The sequence below is a fragment of the Ursus maritimus genome, unplaced genomic scaffold (genome assembly GCF_017311325.1).
Source record: "Ursus maritimus isolate PB19 unplaced genomic scaffold, ASM1731132v1 scaffold_27, whole genome shotgun sequence".
Taxonomy (NCBI): Eukaryota; Metazoa; Chordata; class Mammalia; order Carnivora; family Ursidae; genus Ursus; species Ursus maritimus.
The window spans coordinates 39,428,610-39,452,508 of record NW_024425230.1 but is presented as its reverse complement, the minus strand read 5'-3'; the positions used below and the strand labels follow the sequence as shown (position 1 = coordinate 39,452,508).

General features: G+C 38.3%; 1 protein-coding gene across 6 annotated transcripts in view; it reads left to right on the top strand.

Moving 5' to 3' along the window:
* APH1B (aph-1 homolog B, gamma-secretase subunit) overlaps window positions 1–23,899 on the top strand; it is a 53,031-nt gene that overhangs the window by 2,113 nt on the left and 27,019 nt on the right. For 5 of the 6 annotated variants that reach the window (XM_040643146.1, XM_040643147.1, XM_040643149.1 and 2 more), the window contains exons 3-5: window positions 5,281–5,351; window positions 5,885–6,007; window positions 17,191–17,318. In XM_040643146.1, the coding sequence (XP_040499080.1) occupies window positions 5,281–5,351; window positions 5,885–6,007; window positions 17,191–17,318 (322 nt within the window). The remainder of the gene's footprint in view (window positions 1–5,280; window positions 5,352–5,884; window positions 6,008–17,190; window positions 17,319–23,899) is intronic. The other variant, XM_040643150.1, reaches the window with a different exon arrangement.

The window sequence follows — 23,899 nt, the reverse complement described above, 5'->3', positions numbered from 1 at the left end:
GGGAGAATCTCAGACAGACTCCCTGCCGAGGGTGGAGTCCACTCAACTTGGGGCTTGATTGAGCCGAAATCAAGAGTCAGACGCTCAACCGACTGAACCACCCACGTGCCCTGCAAATATAACTTGTGGACATTTCTTCCTTCACTCATTCAAAAAATATTTCTTGAGAATTTACTTAGTGTCAGGCACTGTTCTAGGCACTGGGGATACATGATTAGTAGACAAGTCTCTGTCTTCATGGAGGTTATAGTGGAAAGAGACAACACTGAATGAACAATAAAATACACTGTATGCTAGAAGATAATAAGTGCCCTGGAGGAAAATAAGCTAGAGAAATAGTCATTGAAACAACAAGAAAAGCTGTTCCAGCTTAGAATTAATGTGTGCTTCTCTTTGCCACCACTGAAAATAAATGATTCTTATAGAGATTATGCCTACCATTATTTTGACTGTATTAGGGGAAAACGGGTTTATTTTGTGATATTTCATGTGATTTCATACCTATAATAGAAAGATATATTTAAAAAGCCATGGTTATGAGTTCCCTTTTTAGTCCAGGAAGTAGGTCATCTGTAGGATCCATGAGGACCTCACATGAAACCACTGATTTGAAATACAGCTTGAACTTGGAACCATACTTTCTTTCAGGCAGTCATGAAGTTGGCTTTGATTATGTAGTAAGGCTTAATGAAGTGATCAGTGTGCTCTTTTTATTTCTGCAAGTGAGATAATTAAGGCATTCCACAAATTTCATGTATGTAATCAAGACAACCTCAACAGCATCTCTTGTAATAGGCTTCTGATAATTTGTTCTTGCCAGGCCTTTTATATTTTTTACTTGTTGCATTTAAAGATTTTATATATTTATTTATTTACAGAAAGTGTGGGGGGTGGGGAGGGGCAGAGGGAGAGAGAGAATCTTAAGCAGGTCCATGCTCAATGTGGAGCTTGATGAGGGGCTCCATCTTACAACCCTGAGATTACTACCTGAGCTGAAATCAAAGAGTCAGAGGCTTAACTGACTGAGCCACCAGGTGGCCCTACTTGTTTCTTTTTTCTTTTATTTATTTATTCATTTATTTTAGAGAGGTGGGTGGTGGAGGGAGAGGGAGAATCTCAAGCAGACTCCACACTGAGTGGAGATCTTATGACCCTGAGATCATGACCTGAGCCAAAACCAAGAGTTGAGCAATCAACCAGCTGAGCCACCCAGGTGCCCCCTTAACTTGTTGCTTTTAATAACAGATATTGAAATTTCATAATGAAGCAATTTTAATTACAAATAGCAAACCAGGAAGCCATTGCTTAGAAGCAAAAGTCTTAGAAAAGGTTTAAAAATGAGATCTCCATTAGTTTCTGGAAATATTAAAGAGCAACAACCAAATACGAACAATTACATTTAAGTGTCCACAAGAATACAGTCCTTAACAGATGGACCATCTATTCAGCTGTGGTTGAATGTTTCTGGTATGCAACAGTTACTTTCACTCCAAAATTTAATTTTAACTGTAGAATATATTCAGGTAATCAAAATGTCCCTCTTTCTGACCTCTGCCCCACATAGCCAAATGAAATTTCTTACATGGTTGTCATCTTGTCTCTTTCAAGGCTACACATACCTCATTTCTTCACCTGGCCCTCAGAAGACACAGATGTGGCTTCTAAACCTTTTATCATCTCTTTTACGTCAGTAGACATCCCTTTTTGTTAGTGCCTGGAGTTTACCTGTGCTTAGGACCCAGCACAGTACCCTGCTGTGGTCGAAGTAACACAGAGAGCAGTGGCCTTTCCTACCCTTGCTTGGGCACTCTACTCTTAACTCGGTCTCAGGTTGCACTGTTTTTTTCCTGTCAGCAATATCATTGGCTCATGTTGGTTTTGCATTTTCACGTTTGTTGGTCCTACCTTTGAAGCAGACCTAATTTGGAATAGATTTTCACAGTTTCAGGACATGGGTTTAATAATCCCTCAGGATATTACTAAAATCCAACTTACCTTCAGTGACTGAATCTGCTGTTCTTTACCACCTGTTTCTTCATGGATTCTGCCTGGAATGCAACCTTTTATTGGCACTGTCCTACAGTTCTAAAGAAGTACAAGCTGAACATAGGTTGCCATTTTTAATGAGGGCAATGAGGGAGTGGGGACATACGGGAAAGGAATTACAGGTCAGTCAAGGCTCTCGTGACACCAAGTTCAGAGAAGCCTCTTTGGCCCTCTAGGGAAACCATGATTATTCCTCTGAAAGGGCCTTTGGAAATTAGCAAGCAGATGATAGGACAAGCCTGTATTAACAGGTACCTTTACTTGCCATTGCAAAATGCATCTTCACCAAGCCTTTGTATTATTGTACAATATTTTTCTAGCAAATTTTAGATATATTTGCTGTCATGTAGTTATATGTTAAAACAAGTTTGAGAATTATGATACATTATCCATGACTAACATATAAATGCATTTAACTTGCGCTCATATGCAGTACTACATTCAAATATAGGAACTTGGGTTCAATTAATATTTTAACTATCTCCACTTCCAAAGTAGGATTTCAACTTTAAAGTACTCAATCACATTTTTGCTATCTGAATTTGGTGCCAAGATTAAAACGTGGAAGGTTTGTACCAGTTTTTTACATATATGAAATTGAATCAAAATATATATCACTGCAGTCTAATATATATTTATTTCATGGGTCAGCCCTCGGGAACAAGTACTTCATCTTGAAGAATGAATAAATGAATTGTAACTTTCAGCCTAGCAAAGAGCTGTACTGTGAGGAACTGGCATGTGGCCACAAGTGATAGTCCTTCCTATAATAATTTCTTTAAAAATCCAAATTATGGTTGCATACATTGCCTAAAACATACATTAAACATTTTTTGACTTGTAGCTTTTGTAATTTAATTCAATTTTGTCTTATAATGCCGATACCATAAATATTTCCTAATTCTAGAACATCTTCCATTTATAGAAAAAATAAGATAATCATTACTACAATTTCTTTTTTTTTTTTAAGATTTTATTTATTAGAGGGAGAGAGAGCATGAGCAGGGGTGGGAGGGGCTGAGGGGGAGGGAGAAGCAGAAACAGATCCCCCCTGAGCAGGGAGCCCAAGGCGGGGCTCCATCCCGGGACCCTGAGAGCACAACCTAAGCCAAAGGCAGATGCTTAACCAACTGAGCCACCCAAGTACCCCACAAACTTTATATTTTAAAAATTGGACTTTTTCTTTTTTGTTCTTGGAAATAGTAATAAATGTAAACACAGAATTTCCACTTCAGTAAAACGGTCAAATTAAAAACATTGTCCCTCACATCATTGATCATGTGTTCTATCCATTAGGAACATCAGAACTAATGGTGTTTTCTCCTTTTTCATTTCCTAATGTTAGCATTGAGAACCGTTAATGCCAACAAACTTGCAACTTAGAATGAGGAAGTTTATTAAACTTTTGAATTTATATATTTAATACATTTGTGATAGCAATACCTTGCTATATCAGATAGCAAAAATCTTTTACTCATTGAGCGATTGATATAAAACAAATCCTCCAAAATTTGATTCTGTTGTACCATTATGTCCACTTGTTGATAGAGATTATTGCTATCATATATGTCTCTCAGCTTTAATTAGCCTTTAACAACATTCCTGTGACAGGTTATTTTATTTAGGAAAATTGGATATTTTAGTTGGTTAGTGCTCCAGAAAAAGATGATATAGCCACTGAAGTTTTGATTAATGTCCTTGCTACCAAATAATGCTTCTAAATGGAGAGCCCTGAAATGGCATATTGTTTCTTTTGGGTTTAGAAAAGCAAAAGGCCCTTTTCATTGTGCTTATTACTATTTTGGTTGAATTCTGCATTGCCTTAATTTAAAGTAATCAATGATATTTATATTATGTAATGAATAGGCCAGCTATATTGAATATGCATACCTTGAAATTTAACACAATGCTCAGAATATAAATATGTTCTGGTTAATTTAATTTTCTACTCTTAGAGTTAACCTAACTCATTTTGTTTCAGTACTTGGTGAAAAATCAGTCGAAAATGTTTGGTTTCTTTATTGCTTCAACAAATATACCTTCTCACAAATATAATGTAAATATCCTTTGAGTCAGGGTCGTTGTTGCAGAGTTTCTAGCCAACAAATGTTAGTAATAGTGACAGTAATAGAACTGACAGCCACACCTTGCATTCCTACCTAACACATCTGCATGGGAGCAGGGACTCATGATAAGTTTGTGAATTGTTCCCAACAGAAGCACAGATCATAAATGATCTGAAGATCATTTTTTATCGATCAGTATTCTAATGTTTCACTTAGGTATTCATTTATCTCCTTTTTTGAGGGTAGCATTTTATTCTTCTGTGGTTAATTCTCCCCTGATGCCTGATTGGGATATGAAACAAATATGTAGAATATTTTATCATCTGAGGATCATATGATTAAGCATCCATATGAGAGCTCAGACCATGGGCATTCTAGGATTTAAGAGTAAGGAGAGATTAGTGATTACCAATCATTGGTAGAGGTGAATTCTTTGGGAAACTGCTGACTAAATGAGACTTTGGAGGATGAGTATAACTTAGGTTCTACGAAGTGGAAGGTAAAAGGAAGGGTGGGAAAATAGCTATAACCCAGGCAGGAGATATTACAAAGTATCAACAAACTGGCATTGAAGATCTAGTACTTTGGGAAGAGGGAAAAATTCAGAGTGTTAGAGGCCATAGAATATTGAATTAAATAAATATTTACTGAGCTCAGAAAGTAGTCAGAGCCATTGCTTTTTTTCTTACTAATTCAATCCCTGATGGCTTGTTTACTTATATTCTTCTTATTTTTTCTTTTTTATGTGAAAAGTCAGATGAAAGGTAAAGTTGGTTGGAAATTCTGGTTGATTTTAGTTAATTGAAAATTTGCTGGGTTTTGTTTAAATAGATTTCATTTTGTTTACTATTTTTAGGTTTTACTTTTATTCCAGTTACCATGCAGGGTAATATTGGTTTCATTTCTACAATACAGTGTTTCAACACTTCCATACGTCACCGGTGCTCATTAAAACCAGTGTCCTCCTTCATCCCCATCACCTATTTAGCCCACCCCGCCCTCCCGGAGGAGCCCCCCTTTGTTCTCTAGAGTCACGAGTGTTTAAATGGATTTTAGATTTAAGGCGTAACCTGATCAGGAGCCTCAGTAAGTGTCTAGACTTTGAAATACCTGTGTGTTTTCCTGATGTACAGCTTTTTCTTTTAAAAAATTGTGTGCTTTGTTTTAGAAAAGCCAGTGAGGGTTTGAAGAGTATAAACCCAGATGAGACGGCACCTTCTATGCGATTACTGGCCTACGGTAAGTTGGAGCTGCATGCTGTCGTTAAGAGAAAAAGCCAGACTTGACATAAAAGCCATTTTTTAAAAAATATCTTTGCAGGTTTTTTTGCTTCTTTTAGAAAAAAAGATTTACCTATTTGAGAGAGAGAGAGAGAGAGAGAGAGAGAGAGAGGCTCACGTGCATGCGGGGGCAGGGGGTTGGGGGGAGGATCGAGATCCCTAAGTTGAGTCACCCTTTCTACTCCAGGCAGTCATCCCTCAAGCTCAGTTCCAGTTTTATGTCCTCTGTCTCGTCTATTGTTTCCGTGCCTTTCTAGATCTTTTTCTTTTTTCATTTCTCTGCTACATTCCACTGTTCATTTCCCTTCCTTTTACACCCTTCTCTGTTTATCATTTAGCCAAGCACTCATCTTTCCTGAGCCAGCCTTTCATTGCTTCTCCAACACCGTGTATACTATTTCCCCTTCAAAATAGTGTTGTCTAGTCCTTGGAAACTTGATTTGAAGAGAAATCATAGCTTGAAACGGGTCTAACTTCTTTCTTCCTCTGTAGTTTCTGGCTTGGGCTTTGGAATCATGAGTGGAGTATTTGCCTTTGTAAATACCCTTTCCGACTCCTTGGGACCAGGCACAGTGGGCATTCATGGAGACTCTCCCCAGTTCTTCCTAAATTCAGGTATGTGCCTACTCGTTGCGAATAGCAGTTTTCTGGTCTAAGTATTCATCCTTATTGGAGTTTTCTGGATTCGGAATTCAAAATTTAGATTTATATGATACCTTCTAAAGGCAAAATACTGTTAGATATCAGAAGTAAAGGACGTAGGAAAATAAAAATTTTGGTTAGAGTATTTTAGAATTTTAGGGTGGAATTTAGCTTATATAAAATTTATTTTTATTTTACTGTACTAGTGTTGATGTGTAGTTGATGTATTATAAGTGAATTTTTATAGCTATATGCTTTTATATTTTTATTGGTTTGCATTTATCTTCAGTATAAGCCTTAGTCTTTAATTAGTCATCTTGGCCCCTTTTTGGGATAGGCAGTATAATTGAATTTTGAAATTGAGAGGGGAAAAAATGCTTCTTGTTTAATGTAATGTTATGCATCTAAAATGTACATTTAAACATATCTGTATCATTTAAAGAATCTTCCCTTTTTCTTAAGAATATTGGACTCTCACAGATGTTACCTATTAACATTACATTTGTTCTAAAAACCTAACACTTATTATTATAATTCATCAAAAAACTGTCAGAAAGGTTCTAAAATTCACTTATAATACATCAACTACACATCAACATTAGTATAGTAAAATATTCTCTGTTAGAATATTAACAGAGAACTTAGAGTCCCTTGTTTCTCATTGTTTTTCCCCCACAGGTAACTATTGCCCTGATTTTGTGTTATTAAGTGCCTAGGTTAACCAGGTTTGAAAGCTAGGTTTTTAACTTATATACATGTTCTGTTTTGAAGGTAAAACATGAAACTTTTACCTTCATGTAGTATCTGAAAAAAATTAATAGTTTTCCTGCTTTTGAACATTTAAAAATAAATCATGCTATATTCTTTGAAAAAAGAAGTTGAGAGGAAAAAATGATAATAGATGACTTGACCTTTTTATCCAAAAGTGCAGTAGAAAGGGATCATCAACTCATTTCAAACTGCTTTTTCACCCCCCAGGTAAAAATCGTCATCATGATGCAGTGATCATGCATTTGAGAGTTGTAATGTACATAATTAACATAAAATTTCTCTTCAGTTTTCGAGAGGAATCTTTTAAAAATAGTTTTAAGAAAATTCCACTGTATTTTTTGTTATCTCCACAAGTTATATAATTAAATTAAGTGACCCCCATGCGCATATCCTATTAAATATTATTTATTTAACATCTATACTAAAGGAATTTCTGTTCTCAAGGAGCTTACCCTCTAATAGAGAAAATAAGACTAAACAAAAGTGAATAACTATTTTAATACAGTTTAAGATAATACTAGAACCAGATACAGTGCCCAGATTTTAAGAACTGCTGCTGTAGTTCACAGTCGTCCCGCCTGTTGCAGTGATCCCTAAACCCCGTGGACTCTTGTTCCTCGTTTTAGTCCAGGCCTTGCTATCTCCTGTCTAGATTACATCCATCAACCCCCAACTCGTTAGTCTTTCTCAACAGACTTTCATGTGAATCTGGCCTGTATGCGGCCACCAAACTGATCTTCCCTGTACAAAATGTGTAATGACTTTCCAAGGTCTGTCGTTTCTAAGGACTAAGACAAGGCCCATTACATCCGGCTACAAGTTCACGGGTTGGACTTATTTAGTGGTGCCTCCAACAAAGCAAATTTTCTTCATTTTAAGCATTCCATAATTAGAACCTTTCTGACAGTTTTTTGATGAACTATAAGTGTTAGGTTTTTAGGACAAATGTAATGTTAATAGGTAACATCTGTTAGAGTCCAATATAAATTAAAGCATAATCAGGAGGGGGTATTACTGCTACAGTTTTGTATGTTTTCTGAAATGGGTCTTTTATACTGCTACATAAGCAATTTTCTTTTGGTTCAAGTAGCATTCTCCTAATGGAATTTATTTTTCTGCTAGCTTCTTTCACTAGATGGTGCTAACTCCCTTTCATAAGACTAGCTTTAAAATGATTATTTTGGAAGAAAGTGAAAAGGAGGTGCTAGCAGTTTGGGGGTTGTATTTGCAATTTCTATAAATTCAAGGGAAAATTCAATATTCAAAAGAAAATAAAATATTTTAATGTCTTTAGCTGTTAGGATGGCAGGCTGACCATGCTGTGAGTGTGTACGTACAGAGTGAAAGAGTAGTGATTTTATCATATGCAGGAGTTTGTTATAGGATCATTCTTTGGAGCATAAACTTTGAATTATTACTTTTCATTGCATTTTAAAATAATAACCCCAAATTTGTATATTATTTGTGTTTGTTGTATGTATTATTTATAACTGATATTGTTACCACTTATTTAGGCATGAGCTCATTTTTAATTTGTCAGTTAAATCTATAAGTTTATATGTTAGTTTAACATACTTCATTACAAATGCCTAACTAGTAATCAGAATAAATAAAGCTTATGGGGTCACTAATTAGTATATTTATGTTAGTATCAGAGATACACTCTATGATACCTGTGTGTACATAGGTTTTCATGTTACAGGTAGGCATAGTTTATAAATAATATGTATAAGTTCATTATTTTTTATTTGTAGTTGTGTAGGCTAGCATTAACTTTTCTTCGAATCATTACCATTTCTTAGTAATGCTATATAAAGGCAAAAGTATGGAAATTGGAGTCCTAAGTTCAAGTCTTATTCTGGCTCATTAATTTAATGTTTTGGGCAAGTCCATTTGATCGTTTAATCACTCATTCCATACATGAGTATTAAGTATTTTTATTAAACAGAAGTTATAAGCTATGACAGTACAGTTTAGTTAATGCCTATACCTTCTACTCCTAGTGGGGAATAAAGACAAACAGCTAATCATAATAAAGTGTGACAGATGCTGTGATGAGGAAGAGCCATGAGCACACAAAAGTCAAGCTCTAACTCACACTCAGATGGTTTTGTGCTTCTATTTTGTAGTACTTCCTGCACTTGTAATTAATTGGTCAACAGTGTAGTTACTTACGTCTCTCCAGCCGGATGCTAAGCCTTTTAAGTGCAAGGACTGTGTCTGCTTTGTTCACCCCAGCACCTTGCGGAGACCTTTATTGCTAGATGGACTCAAATATTGATTGAAAAAATGAAAGCTAGGCACAGCTTATGGAGGAAGTGCTATTTGAGTAGGAACTGTGAAAGGATAAATAATAGCTAGGCAGGCAAAAGGAGGTTGTCAGGGAGGAATGTTCCCAGTGGAGGAAAGAGGTGTCTTCCCTACTGGCCTAGAGGTAGGAAAGACGTTGTTCACTGGGCAAAGGAAGTACTGGACTTTCATTTAACCCTCAATTTCCTCATCTTTCAGGAAAAACAAAAACAATACCTAGCTCAGAGTTGTAATGAATTACATGAAATTAATTTAGAGGGTATATATTTAAGTGATCTAATAAACTTTAAAATGGCCTAAAGATAGAGAATTTGGTTCTTATCAGGATAGAGAATTCCGTTCTTGAAATTAAAAAACAGGATTTAGAGGCTAATTTCTTTTCGTGGAATCTGGGTTTATCACTCTGAATTGCCTCCCTTATGCTTTAGGAGAAAAATGTCTTTAACTAGTACTCAGTAAGAAGGGAAACTAATATTTTATTTTTAAAACTTCCCCAAATCAGGGGCACCTGGGTGGCTCAATCAGTTGACTGACTCTTGATTTCAGCTCAGGTCATGATATCAGGGTCATGAGATCAAGCGCCTCGTGGTTCTTGGGCTCCGTGCTCAGTAAGGAGTCTGCTAGAGATTCTCTCCTCTCCTGCCCGGTCCCTTGCTCATACCTGTGATGTGCTCGTGCGTGCACTCTTTCTTTCTCTCTCAAATAAATCTTTAAGAAAACCCAAAACTTCCCCCAAATCATTTCATTTATATTTTCTTGGTAGTGCTCCTGTCTAGGTAAGGTTTTAAACTTTTTAGCCACTCACTAGGAGAAATCAGTACAGGTCAGACCCCATGTGGAGTATCACGTTCAGCTCTGTGCACTGTTGTTTAACAGGAATACTGAAGAACTAAAATTGGTACTGAAGAACAGTGTGAGTATGGTGAATTTTAATTTCTTATAATAAAGTATCATAACTAACTGCCACTGTTTATGACACAGGGACATTCCATATGCTGTAGTATGTCATCAGTGTTGTCATCAAATATATTTGTTCGTTACATCAGTAGTATAATAGTCTTTCCTTCAAGCTGCTCAAGTAACTGAGAATGGAAAATTATACTTTTGGATTGTCCTTTCACTAAATCTTGGCCTATTAGAGACTAGCAGCCTGGGATATGTTACCATGTGTGCAGAGCACAGGTAGCCACCTGCATGCAGTGTGCAAACTGGCAGCTCAGTGGTTTGCTCCGCAGAGTTTGGCTGAAGGAATGATGCAGGCTGTGGCTCCTTGAGGTATGTTCCGTGCCACTTCCTGAAACACTGCTGTCTCTTGTCACACGGCCGAGTGTTCGGCCCCTGCTCACCCCTGTGCGGCTCGGGCATCTGATGGCTTCTGCTTCTCATTTCTCTTCAGGACTCTTGTTTCTTCTTCACATGTGAGTCAATCCTTATTTTCTACATCTACTGCTGCCTTTAATTTTTTTGTGTTTTTGTGTTTAGTTTTGTTTTTTTTTTTTCCTCCCTAGAGAAACTCCCAGAGATATTTTTCATAGCAGTGATGAGCAGGTACTGCTCTGTGTGGGTGATTTGCACGGGAAAAAGTAACATTTTTGGAATATCATCTAGCATAGTATCTTCTTTCATTCAGTCTCATAGGAATATATATTTTATCCATTATATCTAATATTTACAGTTTGAAAGGGGGAGAAAATCTGCCTTGTTTTCAACTTTATTGATCAGGCTGGTCTTCCTCAACCACCTCTGCTTGATCCTGTGAAGCTCCATGGCTCTGTTGGGAGCATGTCCTGTTGGGGGCATTTACATCTATTCTTGGCCTATTTCCCATCAGCAAGGATGCTCTTCAATGCTGGGATCACTTGTACCAGTTTACTTCTCTATCTCTCCACCGTGCTTCCAAAGAGAACTAGGGTGTTCATGTCAGAGCTGCCGCATCGCGCGATTTCTGGGGAAATCATTCACTTTGTAATATGTTTCATTGGTTTACTGTGAGGTTTTTCATTGCTATTCCTGGAGCATGTTTTAGCCAAATTTCCTGAAACCAGACTTTTTGTATTATATACATAAATGTTCGGAAATCTTTATGGTTCTTTTTAAAGGAACCCTGAGGTTTACTTTAAAGGATAGGTCTATTTGATTTTATCAGCTTTTTCATTGTGCTAAAGTTCTTCACCAAAAATTTAGTTGAATATTTTGATTTACAAAGACTTACCCAAATAGTAACTTTGAATATTGAATATTTCAGTCTTGAGATTAAAGTCCTGGTTTCAGATGGTGGGCTGCTTTTCCATCTCTAGGGGGACTTTTTCTTCTTACATTCAGTGGAACAATGATTTGAGTACTGCTGACTTCTCATCGGAAATTTTGGAGAACAGAAGACAGTGGAACAACATCTTTAAGTGATGTATCTCTGAAGTCTTCCTCATTTCAGTTGATGCCCTTCCATCCTTCCCGTTGCTCAGGCCAAAAACCTTGGAGCAGTTTCTGATGCTTCCCTTTTTCTTTTAACTCACATCTAATCCAACTGCAGGTCTTATCTCCAACTTTCATTGAAATCTCCATCCAAGTTCTTTTGTGCTTTGTTTTGCTTTATATTGACATCAGGAATAGATGGTTTGGGAGCTGGTTTGGAGCAAATGCTTAAAGGAAAAGTAAATCTGATGGTGCTGAAACTATTCCAGGCCAGAAACAAACATGGAAAGGTCCTAGTTAACCTCATAAAGCCAACACAGCATTAATACAAAGCAGTAGGATCCTGAGAGCCCACACTCTCTGCACGCTGCTAGAAGATAGGTTCCCCATTAAAGATTTATACCCCAGGTTCTGGTGGGCACTGCCTTGACCACCAATGCTCCCAGTGGCAGCTATAGCCAGTAACTTTTTTTTTAAATTTGATTTTTAAGTAATCTCTACACCTAATGTGAGGCTCAGACTCAAACTCCAAGATCAAGAGTCACATGCTCCACTGACTGAATCAGCCAGGTGCCCCAAGCTATAGTGAATATAACTTTTGGCATGGTTTGTTACACACCATTTTTGTGACAATAGCTGGGTAATACAGAGAGTTTCAATTTTTTTTTTTTTTTAATATACCACATGTGAGGAAAAAAGAGTTGACTTGTATTTCTTCAAAAAGCCTTCCTAGAATCAACAATGGCAGTTGGAGCAGGATTCGTCAATGGCACTATTGACATTTGGGTCAGATAATTACTTGTTGGCAGGAGATGGAAGGGTGTCTTGTGTGTTGTAGGGTGTTTAACAGCATCCCTGGCCTTTATCGACTACATGCCAGAAGTACCTCACCCCAGTGTGGCAACCAGAAATGTCTACGGATAGTGACAAATGCTCTCTGGGGGCAAAATTGCCTCACTTGTGAATCACTAAGTTAGAAGGCAGATTTGGGTTCAGTTTGAGAAGGAACTTTCCCACAGTGACTGTTTTAATGAAGTGAGATTCTAAACTGGATTTGAAGTGGGTCCTGTGGGATTTACTTTTTCATTGCATGGGGATTGATCAGAAAACATCTAATAGGCTTCCCAGTGCTCACTCTCCACACTGATGAACTAATCTGAAGAGAGAAGTTCATTATTCTTTACCATATGCTAGCAAGAATTTAAACAAAGTCGTATTTTGGGCAGTCTGTTCAGCTCATGAGCATACTTTAGAAGCATTTTCATAAATATGAAATGATTAATGCTGTTTAAATGCCAGTAGTCATTCAGATTGCTTTCAGAACATCTCCTTATGATCTCGCTGGTATTAGAGGACACTATTACACCTTTCTTACTGCTGTGTAGCTTGAGATGGTGTTCAAAATGTCTTTTTTAAATCTTGGAGAATTATTTGATTAGTAATATATATACTGCTGTATTATAATAAGAGGTCACAAAATTGTCATGTTTTTTAAAACAAAGTTTTTAAGTTAAATCCCTATTATGGGAAAGACATTTTCAAAAATATTTAGTTCTGTGGCTTGACTTCTACTTGGGCGAGGTCACTGGAGATCTCTTAAGAACCCAGAGAGTATCTGCAACCAAGAAGGATGGAGGAGAGTCCCTCACTGCACAGAACCTTGACACCCCAGACTCTTTTCTCGGAAAAAGAAGCCAGAAGCTCATTAGTGATCACGTCCTGTCTGTGGGCAGTTGAGGCTAACCTTTGGCTTTGCAAAGTCTGCCTCTGCCTGTTGCTGCTACCACCCAGCGGCAGCCCTTGGCTCTCTCTGGCATAGAGATTCTGTGAAGTTGTCACGGAAAGCCAGATGATAGCAGTTTCAGTACTGGTAGGATCCAGTGTTAGAATCAGTTGCTATTTTAGGCCGTTGTCTTTGCAAGGACAGAAAAGTAAATATTAGGAATAAGGGAGAGAGTGACAAGCATGAAAATGAGGATGTTTATGAATCTCTGTGTTAGAACATTTGGAGTATATTCAAGGACAAAAGAACCAAATAGTAAATGTAGTCTTTTTTTTTTTTAAGACTTATTTATTGATTTGAGAGAGAGAGAGCAGGAGTGAGAGGGGCAGAAGGAGAGGGAAAGAGAGAGAATCCCGACTGCAGACTCCCTGCTGAGTGCAGAGCCCAATATGGGACTCGATCCCGGGACTCAGATTGAAATCAAGAGTCACACTCAACCGACTGAGCTACCCAGGTGCCCCTAAATGTAGCTTCTTAAAGATAACCCTGAAACATTTTGCTTAGAAATAGGTTAAAACATTCTTTACCAAGAGAATTTGACTTAAAAGATTGTTGGAAGTCCATTATCAAACTAGCAGCTACGATTTCACAAACAGATGTACAATACCTGTTAGAATTATTCAGATTTTTTTTTTAAGATTTTCTTTATTTACTTGACAGAGAGAGAGACAGCCAGCGAGAGAGGGAACACAAGCAGGGGGAGTGGGAGAGGAAGAAGCAGGCTCCCAGCGGAAGAGGGAGCCTGATGCAGGGCTCGATCCCAGGACTCGGATCACGCCCTAAGACGAAGGCAGACGTTTAATGACTGAGCCACCCAGGCGCCCCAGAATTATTCAGATTTCTTTAACTAACTTTCTTTGTTGCTTTCTTTCTTTGTCTCCTTCTCTCTTAGAGAGTGTGTGCATGCGTGGGGTGAGGGAGAGAGAGAATCTTAAGCAGGCTTCACATTCGCAGAGCCTGTCGCAGGGCTCGATTCCACGACCCTGAGATCATGACCTGAGCTGAAATCACGAGTCAGGCATTTAACTGACTGAGCTACCCAGGTGCCCCAGAATTGTTCAGATTTCTGATTAATGTTCCAAAACACTAGAAATTATGGAAGCTCCTTTTATTAATCTGGGTTATAAATGAATTGTGATATTTTTATGATTAATTTGGAGAAGGTTTTTTCCTACTGTTACGAATATTAGAACAGCAAATTTTATAGCGTTAGATTTACTGAAGGACTTTTAGAATTTTATAGTTAGGTACCTGAAATGAGAAAGTTTTAGTAATTAGAAGAGTATCCTAGAGATACTATTAGCGAATCTTCATTTCTAGTTGGATTTCCATTTGCTAGAGAGAAGTATCAAAATTGTATGTACCTCTAGCTACATGTATGTGGCAGAATAGGTATTCAGGTCTCAGTTTCTGTTGGACCTCTGACCAGTTGCAGAGGGGATAAACAATGAATCCCAATATTCTAAATGGCACATTGTAATAGTAAAGGCTTATGATGACATGGAAGCCAGCCAGAAATTAATGCCAGCTGAATAAATAAGCAGTCAAGTAAAAACTTACGGTAGTTTAACAAATGTCTGAGAATTCCCCTTTGGATACTGTGTTAATGAAAACAGTAAACTAAAAGGATGAGGCAGAGTCCCATGAAATTATGTTTTGTGCACCGTGGTAGCCCAGTGCCCAGCAGAGTGCCTGCCCATGGTGGACATCGAATAAGTACTTGTTGTATGGATTAAGGAAAGAGGGGAGGAAGAACATAAATGTGAAAGTAATACAAGGTCAGAGAAGGAAAGAATCTGTAAGAGTGAAGAAGAGTGCATTTTAGCACACTCCCCACACTACTGTTGCTGCTTGCCTCATTTTCCTGCCTGACCGTACAACTCACTAAAGGCCCTGCCGTCCTCATCTTTGAATCTGGAGGCTGCAGCACATGGTAATGTCGTTCACTGAAAAGCTGTGGTTTACAAAGCACTGTTCTTCCCTGCAACAGCCCTATGAGATATTATTGTCCCTGTTTTAGAAATAAAGGAAACAGAAGGTGAAGGAAGTTAAATAGTCTGCCCAAAGCCACAGCGTGGAGCCGGCACTCCATCTCAGGACTGTGTGACTCCTGAGCTCTTGGACAGCGTCTTCAGGCCAGACTATCCAGGTGCTCAGTAAATGTGTGCTGAGTGTTCCTACAGAAATGAAGAGTGGGTGTCAGAAAGAATTCACCAAGGAGATGACATCAAGCTAAATCTTGAAGTAAGATTTGGATATGGTGAAATGGCAGGGGGGTAGTGAGTATTCAGGCAAAAGGGACAATCAGTGTAAAAAACATGTAAAAGCACAGAGACATAGAGTGTAAGAGTGTTTGTTTTCTGCCTTGTAGACTATATTTGAGGATTAGTAAAGGGTAATAATTTGGGTCTAGGTTGTAGAGGGCCTTGGGTGGTAATCCAAGATATTTGGACTTTGCTTTGGACACAGTATCAATTCATCAAAGATGTTTTTTAGCAGGAAAGTACCTTATGTCATTTGAGTCTTAGTCTACTGCCCTCCCAAAGTTACATAGTTTAAAATCCCTCCTCTCCTTAAAAGTATTTACCATCATTTCCTGAAATGATGGCACAGTGTCACTAGATAGAACAGCTTGCTTTCCTCCAACCACAGTAGTTATGTCCTTTTAATATTGTTTTTGGATATTTTTGACTTTGTATAAATAATAGACATTTTCCCACAATATGCTTATTTCCCCACTGAGCTTTATACTCTTGAGATCATTTATAATATAGATCATATAGTATACCATTGTGTGAATACACCACAAGTCATCCATTCTGGTAATGATGAAAATTTTTTGTTATTACAAACAGTGCTGATATAAATATTCTTATATATGTCTCCTTGTGCAAATATGTTAGTTTCTCCAGAGCAGTGGTTCTCAAATTTGACCGTACTTCGGAATCCCCTGCAGGGCTGTTTAAACACAGGTTGCTAGACTCATTGTCTGATTCAGGAGGTCTGGCGTGGGTCCCAAGAATTTGCATTCCTAACAAGTTCTCAGGTACTAGTGATCTATTGATCCAAGAACCAACTGCTTCAGAGTATAGATCTAGCTGTGGAATTGCTGGAATGAAATAGAGAATACATATTTTCAACTTTACTAGGCAATCCTAGATTGTTTTCCTATCTGCAATGTGAAAGAGAATTGTCAGACTTGAATTTTACCAGATTGGTGGGTGTTACTTGTATCTTATTATGTGGCCGAAAAGGAAAATTGATATGCCCTTTTTTTGCTATTAAAACTTTAAGAATATTTGGAACTTGCTCATTTTAAATAATGTTTCCAGGACACAGGAGACACACACACACACACACACACACACTATTCCACAGAAAAACCTGGGTGTGCTGATCAAATTCAGTTTTGATTGCCTAAGAAGAATCTAAGATAAATTATTGTAATTTTTAATATTTTTATTCTTCCATTGGCCTTTAAAAGAAAAAAAAGGTAAGAACACAGGAGAAATTCCACTTTAGTGAGAAGACTTGTTTAAATTGAAGATACTCCATTTAACTGAGGAAAGTACAGAAGGCTGATTTGGAAAGATGTGATTAGATACCACACTAGTTTTATTCTCTTTCTCAGAGAAACTCCCTGAAAACCAGGTCCAAGCTGACTTGAGGTTTAACAGGTTCACCTTCTCGATGGGAAGTTGCTGCAGAGCTGACCCTGTATTCAGACGTGTTGCTTTCCAAGTTGATATTTGAGCAAACGTGTGTGGGAGTCCTGGTTCTGGCAGGCGGTGTTTAAACTTGCAGTGTGGTGTACCCCAGGAGCTTGTGTCTCATGAGCAGCTGGTCGGTGACTGGGCACTAATGGATGACACTCTTTCAGCTTTCATGACGCTGGTTATCATACTGCTGCACGTGTTCTGGGGCATCATATTTTTTGACGGCTGTGAGAAGAAAAAGTGGTCTGCGCTTCTTGTAGTTCTTCTGAGCCATCTGCTGGTGTCAGCCCTGGTGAGTACTGCCACCATGCTCACACTGTGTTTTGTAACTCAGGTCCCCATATCTAAAACGGTAGATTGCGTTCCAGATTTCAATGAAATACGTGCTCGTGGTCAAATGAAGAAATTCCGAAAAGTTGTTGATTGAGTGAATGAGTGAATGGAAGATAAATAAATCATCTAAGTCTTCCTATAGAAAAAAGCAACTATTAATTTGTTGGTTGATTTCATTAAAGATTTTTTTCTATGTATCTTTCTTTTATGGGTATAATCAAACCTGAAGTAGTCTTGTATTATGCTTATGTTATGTAACACATCTTAAACAATTTCCATGATATTGTAAATCCTTTTAATATGTAAATTTTAATAGCCTTATATTATTACATAAAAATTGCAGTTTGCTTAACTGTGATTGATCACATCTTTTTCTACTTTTGCTTCTTATAATGCTATCCTGAACATCTTTGTACGTGGAAGTTTTTCAGTACGATATTTAGATTCCAAGGAATCAAAATATGACGTTAAATGGTATGAATATTTTTAATGTCCTTGATGTCAGTTGCTAAAATACTCTCCACAAATGTTGTACCATTTTTGCTCATTTTGATCAATAAGAAGAGTGCCCAATTTACTCCCTCCACACTGAAATTATAAGTATGCCAATTTTCAAAATAAAGTTTAAAAAGAAAGCTTGATTAGATACATTTTTTAAGAACTATTTAATGCTTTGGGTCTGACTTTCATTGTAATTTGTCATATATTTACATCAGAATTATCCCCGCCACTGCCTTGTCCAGACCCTTATGATTTCTCACTTCAAAGTATTAAAAAAGTTCCTTCTGGCGATGTCCCGCCTCATGTTTCTCTCTTCTCCATCTGTTTAGAGTTTATATCAGGTTTCTCATACTGGGCTCCTTGACCTCTGATCCATCTAAAGTGCAGTCTTACAGGGGTGCTTGGCGGGCTCAGTTAGTAGAGCGTGTGCCTCTTGATTTCAGGATCATGAGTTCGAGCCACACGCTGGGCATAGAGATTACTTAAAAGATAGGTAGATAGGCAAGTAGATACAGATAGATAGATAGATAGATACATACATACATACATACATACAGGAAGCAATAAGATTGCATTTTTATCTACCTAAAACCTTTCAGTGGTGCAGGATACTAAAATTGCCTTTAATATGATGGCAACTATGTGAAGCCAGGTCTTCATTGGAAAAAAGACGGGAAAGAGACTGCATTAAAATATTAACAGCATTTATCTCTGAGTGGATTTTTTTTTTTTTGAGTAAAGCAATAGAAGTTTATTAAGCAAGGATACAGGAAAAGCTCTCAAGAGTGAGAGGGGTCCTGACAGGGTTGCCCTCTTTTTTTCTTTATAGTTTTTGGCTTGTTCCAAATTTTCTGCAATGTACACTTTTATAATCGGAAAAGAAATTACATGAAAAAACAGATGTCTTTTTTATAGATCCAATTGGCTGTTCATTCACTTGATAAATATTTGCTGCATGCCTTCTGTGTTCCAGGCACTGTTCTAGGTAAACAAAACAGTTTAGTGAACAAAACAAAGATCTGTTTTTACAGTTTAGTTGGGGAGAGAGAGGCATTAAGCAGTAGGCATAATAAATAATAAATTTCATAGTGATAGATGCTGTGGACAGTAAAGCAGGTTAAAAGGAATCCAGAGTGTAGGAGATATCAGATTTTTGAATTAGGTGGTCAGAGTAGGCCTCATTGTGAAGGTGACATTTGAGCAAAGAAGTGAAGTAGATTGGTCATGTGGCTGTCTGGAGAAAGAGCATCCTGAACTGCACAGCCAGTGGCAAAGTCCTAAGAGCAAAGAACTTGCCTGGCCTGATTTTGGAAGTGAGGGTGGCCCGAACTGAGCGAGCCAGGGGAAAGTTAGGAGGTACTGTCATAGAGTTGAAGGTGGGAGGGAAGTAGAGGTTGGAAGTGAGAACCACATCTATAATGCAGGACTTTGACATTTACTCTCCGTGAAATAGGAGTCGTTGTAGGGTGTTTAGGAGAGGGACATGATCTAACTCACATTTTAAAAGGATCACTTTGCTACGTTAAGAGTAAACTGTAGCAGGGAAAAAGATTATAGTCATCAAGAGGAGGATGGTGATAATTTGGGTGAAATAGCAATGGATATAATGAGTAATGATCAGATCGAGAACATATTTTTGAAAGTAGAGCCAGCACTATTTCCTGAAAGACTGGATAAGTCTTAGGAGAGAAAGAAGAGGAACCAAGGATGTTTCCAGAGTTTTGGCCTGGACTATTGGAAGGATGGAGTTGCCATCAGCTGGGATGGGGAAGCTTGTGAGGGGAGATCAGGAGTTTATCTGGACATATTATAAATGTAATGAGGTGCCTATTGGACATCCAAATGGAAATGTTTGTTAGGCAGTTGGATGAAAAATCTGGAGTTTGAAAGAGAAATCCAGGCCAGAAAACGTGATTACGAGGAGTAAGTTTAAGCAGACAAGAAAAGAGGCCCAAGGACTGAGCCTTGGGACACTCCCACATTGAGACTGGGGAAAGAGGAGCCAGCAAAGGAGACTGACAAGGAGCCACCTAGTGAGGTTGGAGGAAAACCAGGAGCCAGGTGTCCTGGAAGCCAAATGTATTGAGGAGAAAATGAGCAGCTGTAGCAGATGCCGATGGAATAAAACCCAGACTTCTTTCTTTGACCTAAGCCTCTTACCAACCTTACTGGTGCAAAACTTCCCTCTTGCTGCTCCCCGCAGTTCACATCCTGTACTCCATCTAAATCGATCCGTTGTGGCTACCCAACAGACATGTCTTGTCTGTGCTGTTTTATCTGCAGTGACTCGTCTCCCCTTAACCTAAGTCAGTTTGGAAAAGTACTCATTCCGTGTGAAGCCTCCCTGGAAAAGGTGCATATTCCAGACTCAGCACAATCACTAGCCCTTAATTCGCAGCTGTGTTATAACACTTACCCTCAGAGAGCATTGTTTTATTTAATAAAGTTCTTCTCTCTCTCTCTCTCCAACTAGAGCTTGATCATCAAGTGTGGGACCTTATCTTATCAATCTTTGTCTCTTCAATCCAGTAAATGTTGTTGAATATTGAATAGTTGATATTCTCTTTAATGATTAAAAAGAACCCAGGAAAATAAACTAAAATAAAAAGAACCTGGGAAATTTGAAAGATTATATACCAAGATGTCAACAGTGGTTATCTCTGAATAGCAGATTTCAGAGAATGTTTAGGTAATTGTTTTATTAAAATACACATACAGAAAAGTATACAGATCAGAAGCGTACATCTTGATGAATGTAACCTAACTGAAAACTAAAACATTATCAGCTCCCACGAGCCTCCTGCTACATCCTGACTTCTAACACTGCAGCTTGTCTTGCTTTTCAGTATTTTACGTAAACAGAACCATATAGTCTTTGCTCTTGTGTCTGACTCCTTTCACTCAACAGCATGTTTGTGGGATTCATCTGTAGAAATAGCTATTAATTGCTCAGTTTTTGCAGTATACTACTTTGTGACTATACCTTGCTTTGTCCATTGTACAGCAGAAATGGTGTCTCCAACTTCTAACTATTGTGAATAGTAATGCTTTGAGTGTTCTAGTATATGTCTCTTTTGAATATATGTACACATTTCTTTTGGATATATATGATATCTACCTAGGAGTGGAGTTGCTGGTCATAGGGTGTGCATAGATCAACTGTCAATACCACTCAGTTTTTCAGAGTAATTGTATCAACTTAGATCCCCACCATTAATATGTAAGTGGCGGTCCCTCCCCCTCATCACCAACGTTAGTGTGTCACTCTGTTTTTACTCATCCCACTGGGTGTGTGGTGGCGTCACATTGTGGTTTTAGTTTGCATTTCCCTAGTGATTAATGGGATTAAGCATGTCTTCATATATTTGTTGGTCATTTGGATAATTCTTCTGTGAAGTGCCTGTTCAGGCCTCTTGCTTATAATCCTGTGGGTTGGCTTTTTGATTTTTAGGAGTTCTTTCTGTATTCTCTAAAAAAGATCTTTGTCAGATGTACCTATTTTAAATAACTTCTCCTACAGTGTGGTTTATCTTTACATCCTCTTTATGTTGTCTTTTTTACGAACAAAAGTTCTTTATTTTAACGTAGTTTAATCAATTTTGCTTTATAATTTGCAGTTTTTGTTTTCTGTTCAATAAATATTAACCTATCTGAATTTCAAGTTTTAAAATTTGTTTATTTTACTCATTTGTGTGTTTTAATTTTCTACAACAATTACATATTGCTTCTGTAATTGTTTAAAGGAGAAAAATTCTAAAGAAACTAAAGAGAAATACAAAAGAACTTAGCACCATGTGAAGTAAATTAAAATTCAGTGGATTTCTGAAGAATCCAGAAAATGCTCAATGCCTCCCATGCCCACAGATGCCTCTTGAGAAAAACACTTTTTCTGCATAAGGTGCCACCTGCAAAAGCAGCCCGTTTTCCTGGCCAGAGCTGATAGGCAGGGTCAGTATCTTAACCAGGGGCATGTGCAGGTAGGGTGAGGGTAAGAACAGTAACAAGCCATGGAGGCACTCCCCTTGAAGCTCCTTGTAGGCAGAGGTCTATTGTGACAGGTTGACCCCATTATATCTTCTCCTTTGTTAAGTGTAAGTGATGGGCTACTTGGAAACCCATCTCCCCGTGTTACTGTGGCCCAGTAAAGAAAGTCTTTCTCCTTCTCTCAAAGGCCAGTCCCTCCACCTGGGCTCTAGTTCCAGTTCTCTCCTACAAGGACTTCACTCCTCTGATTGTGCCCTCAATCCCACATCACCAGCTTTTCCCTCTCTTCATCAGCATATAGACATATCTTAAAACCCTCCACTATTGCCCTTCCCCCATCTAGCTATCACTCCTTTTTTCCATCACAAGGAAATTTCTCAGAGTTACCTCCATTAACTTTGTCTATACTTATTCACCTCTCATACTTCTAGTCCAGTCTGGCTTCTGCTCAACCACCCTTCTAAAACTGCACTTGTCACGATCAAAGAAGACCTCTATTTCTCCAGATCTAATGGACATTGGTGTTTTGTTTTCATCTCGGCAGCCTTTAAAAAAGTTGACCATTCTCTCTCTCAAACATTTTCCTCTTTTGACTTCTACATCACACTGTCCTGATTTTCCTCTTACTTGTTTGCTCTTCTCAGACCCCTTTGGTTACTCTTTTTCAGTAAGAGTCAGGCCGATAGAATGGTGTTGACACTTTTAATTTGCTCCTATGATGCTAAACAGCACAAATTTATAAATGTTAGGACTTTCCCTTACCTCTATAATAGCTCCCTAGGTAACTGCATTCAGAGCCATGGCTTTAAATACTGTCTGTGCACTGTGCTTCTCTATTCCTTTTTCTAGCCCAAGCCTCTCCTCTCAGCCCTGTATTCATATGCCTAGTGCTTTCCTGACATCTGTCCTTTGAAATCTCACAGGCATGTCACTCTTAGCTGATCCTCATTGGACTTCATTGTCACCCATCACTCTCTCGTTAAATAGCACCACCATTTATCAAAAGCCAGAAACATAGAAGTCATTTTGCCCCTCACCCTTTCCACTCACATTCCATCCATCAGCAAGTCCTGTTAGTTCATATTGCCCACTCTCTCCATCTCTACTACCGCCATCCTGGTCTAAGTCACCATCCTGTACTCTTCTCAACCAGTGCAAAATCTTCTTAACGAGTCTCCCTGCTTCCACCATTGCTTCCTTTAACCCATCCTGTGCAGTTTTAAACATCTAAATCAAGTCACTCTGCTCCCCTACCTTGACCCCTTCTGTGACCCTCCACTGCACTGGGGAAAGAGTCCACACTCCTTACCAACGTGCTGCATAACTGGTTCCTGCCTTCCTCTCCGACCTCATCTCATGTGCTGCCCTCCATCTCTACACATCATTAATATCACTCTTCTCAGGTTCTCAGCTGCACCAAGCTCTTTGCCCTTCTGTGGTTCCCTCCCAGTCTACACAAGGCTGGCTCTCTCCTCCAACTATATGTGTCAGTTTAAGTGCCACTTCTTTAGGACTTCCCCTAAGCAGCCTAAGTAGACCTTGTTCTTACTTATCTAGCACCATCGCAGTTATAATTATTCTATCTAGCATTCATCATACTGTGTAATTATTTGATTCATTTATTTGTTTCTTCATTCACTACTTGTCTCTCTTACTAGCATATAAGCTCCATTAGGATAGATACTCTGGTCTTTAATGTTGTGTAACACAATACCTCTTAGCATTCCATCGGTGTTTTTTAAATGAACTTTTGGAACCCTTAGCAATTGTGCAGCCAAAAAAGAGATGCTGTTCCCTCATGTTCCCTTGAATACTAAGGATTCATCCTAAAGTAATGTGGGCTTGTCTTACTTTCTTGAAAATTATAAGAGCTGGTTAACACAGAAATTATCATAAACTGGGCCCAGGTCGTGTAACATGTATCTTCCATTGGTTATTCCATTAGACTCTGACTTCTAATTATCCTCTAGGTTTGCCTTTTGAATATAGCAAAGCACATATCTATGGGCTAGTGTCTGTTGACTAGGTTAGTTCTGTGTGTCTTTGTAGTACTCA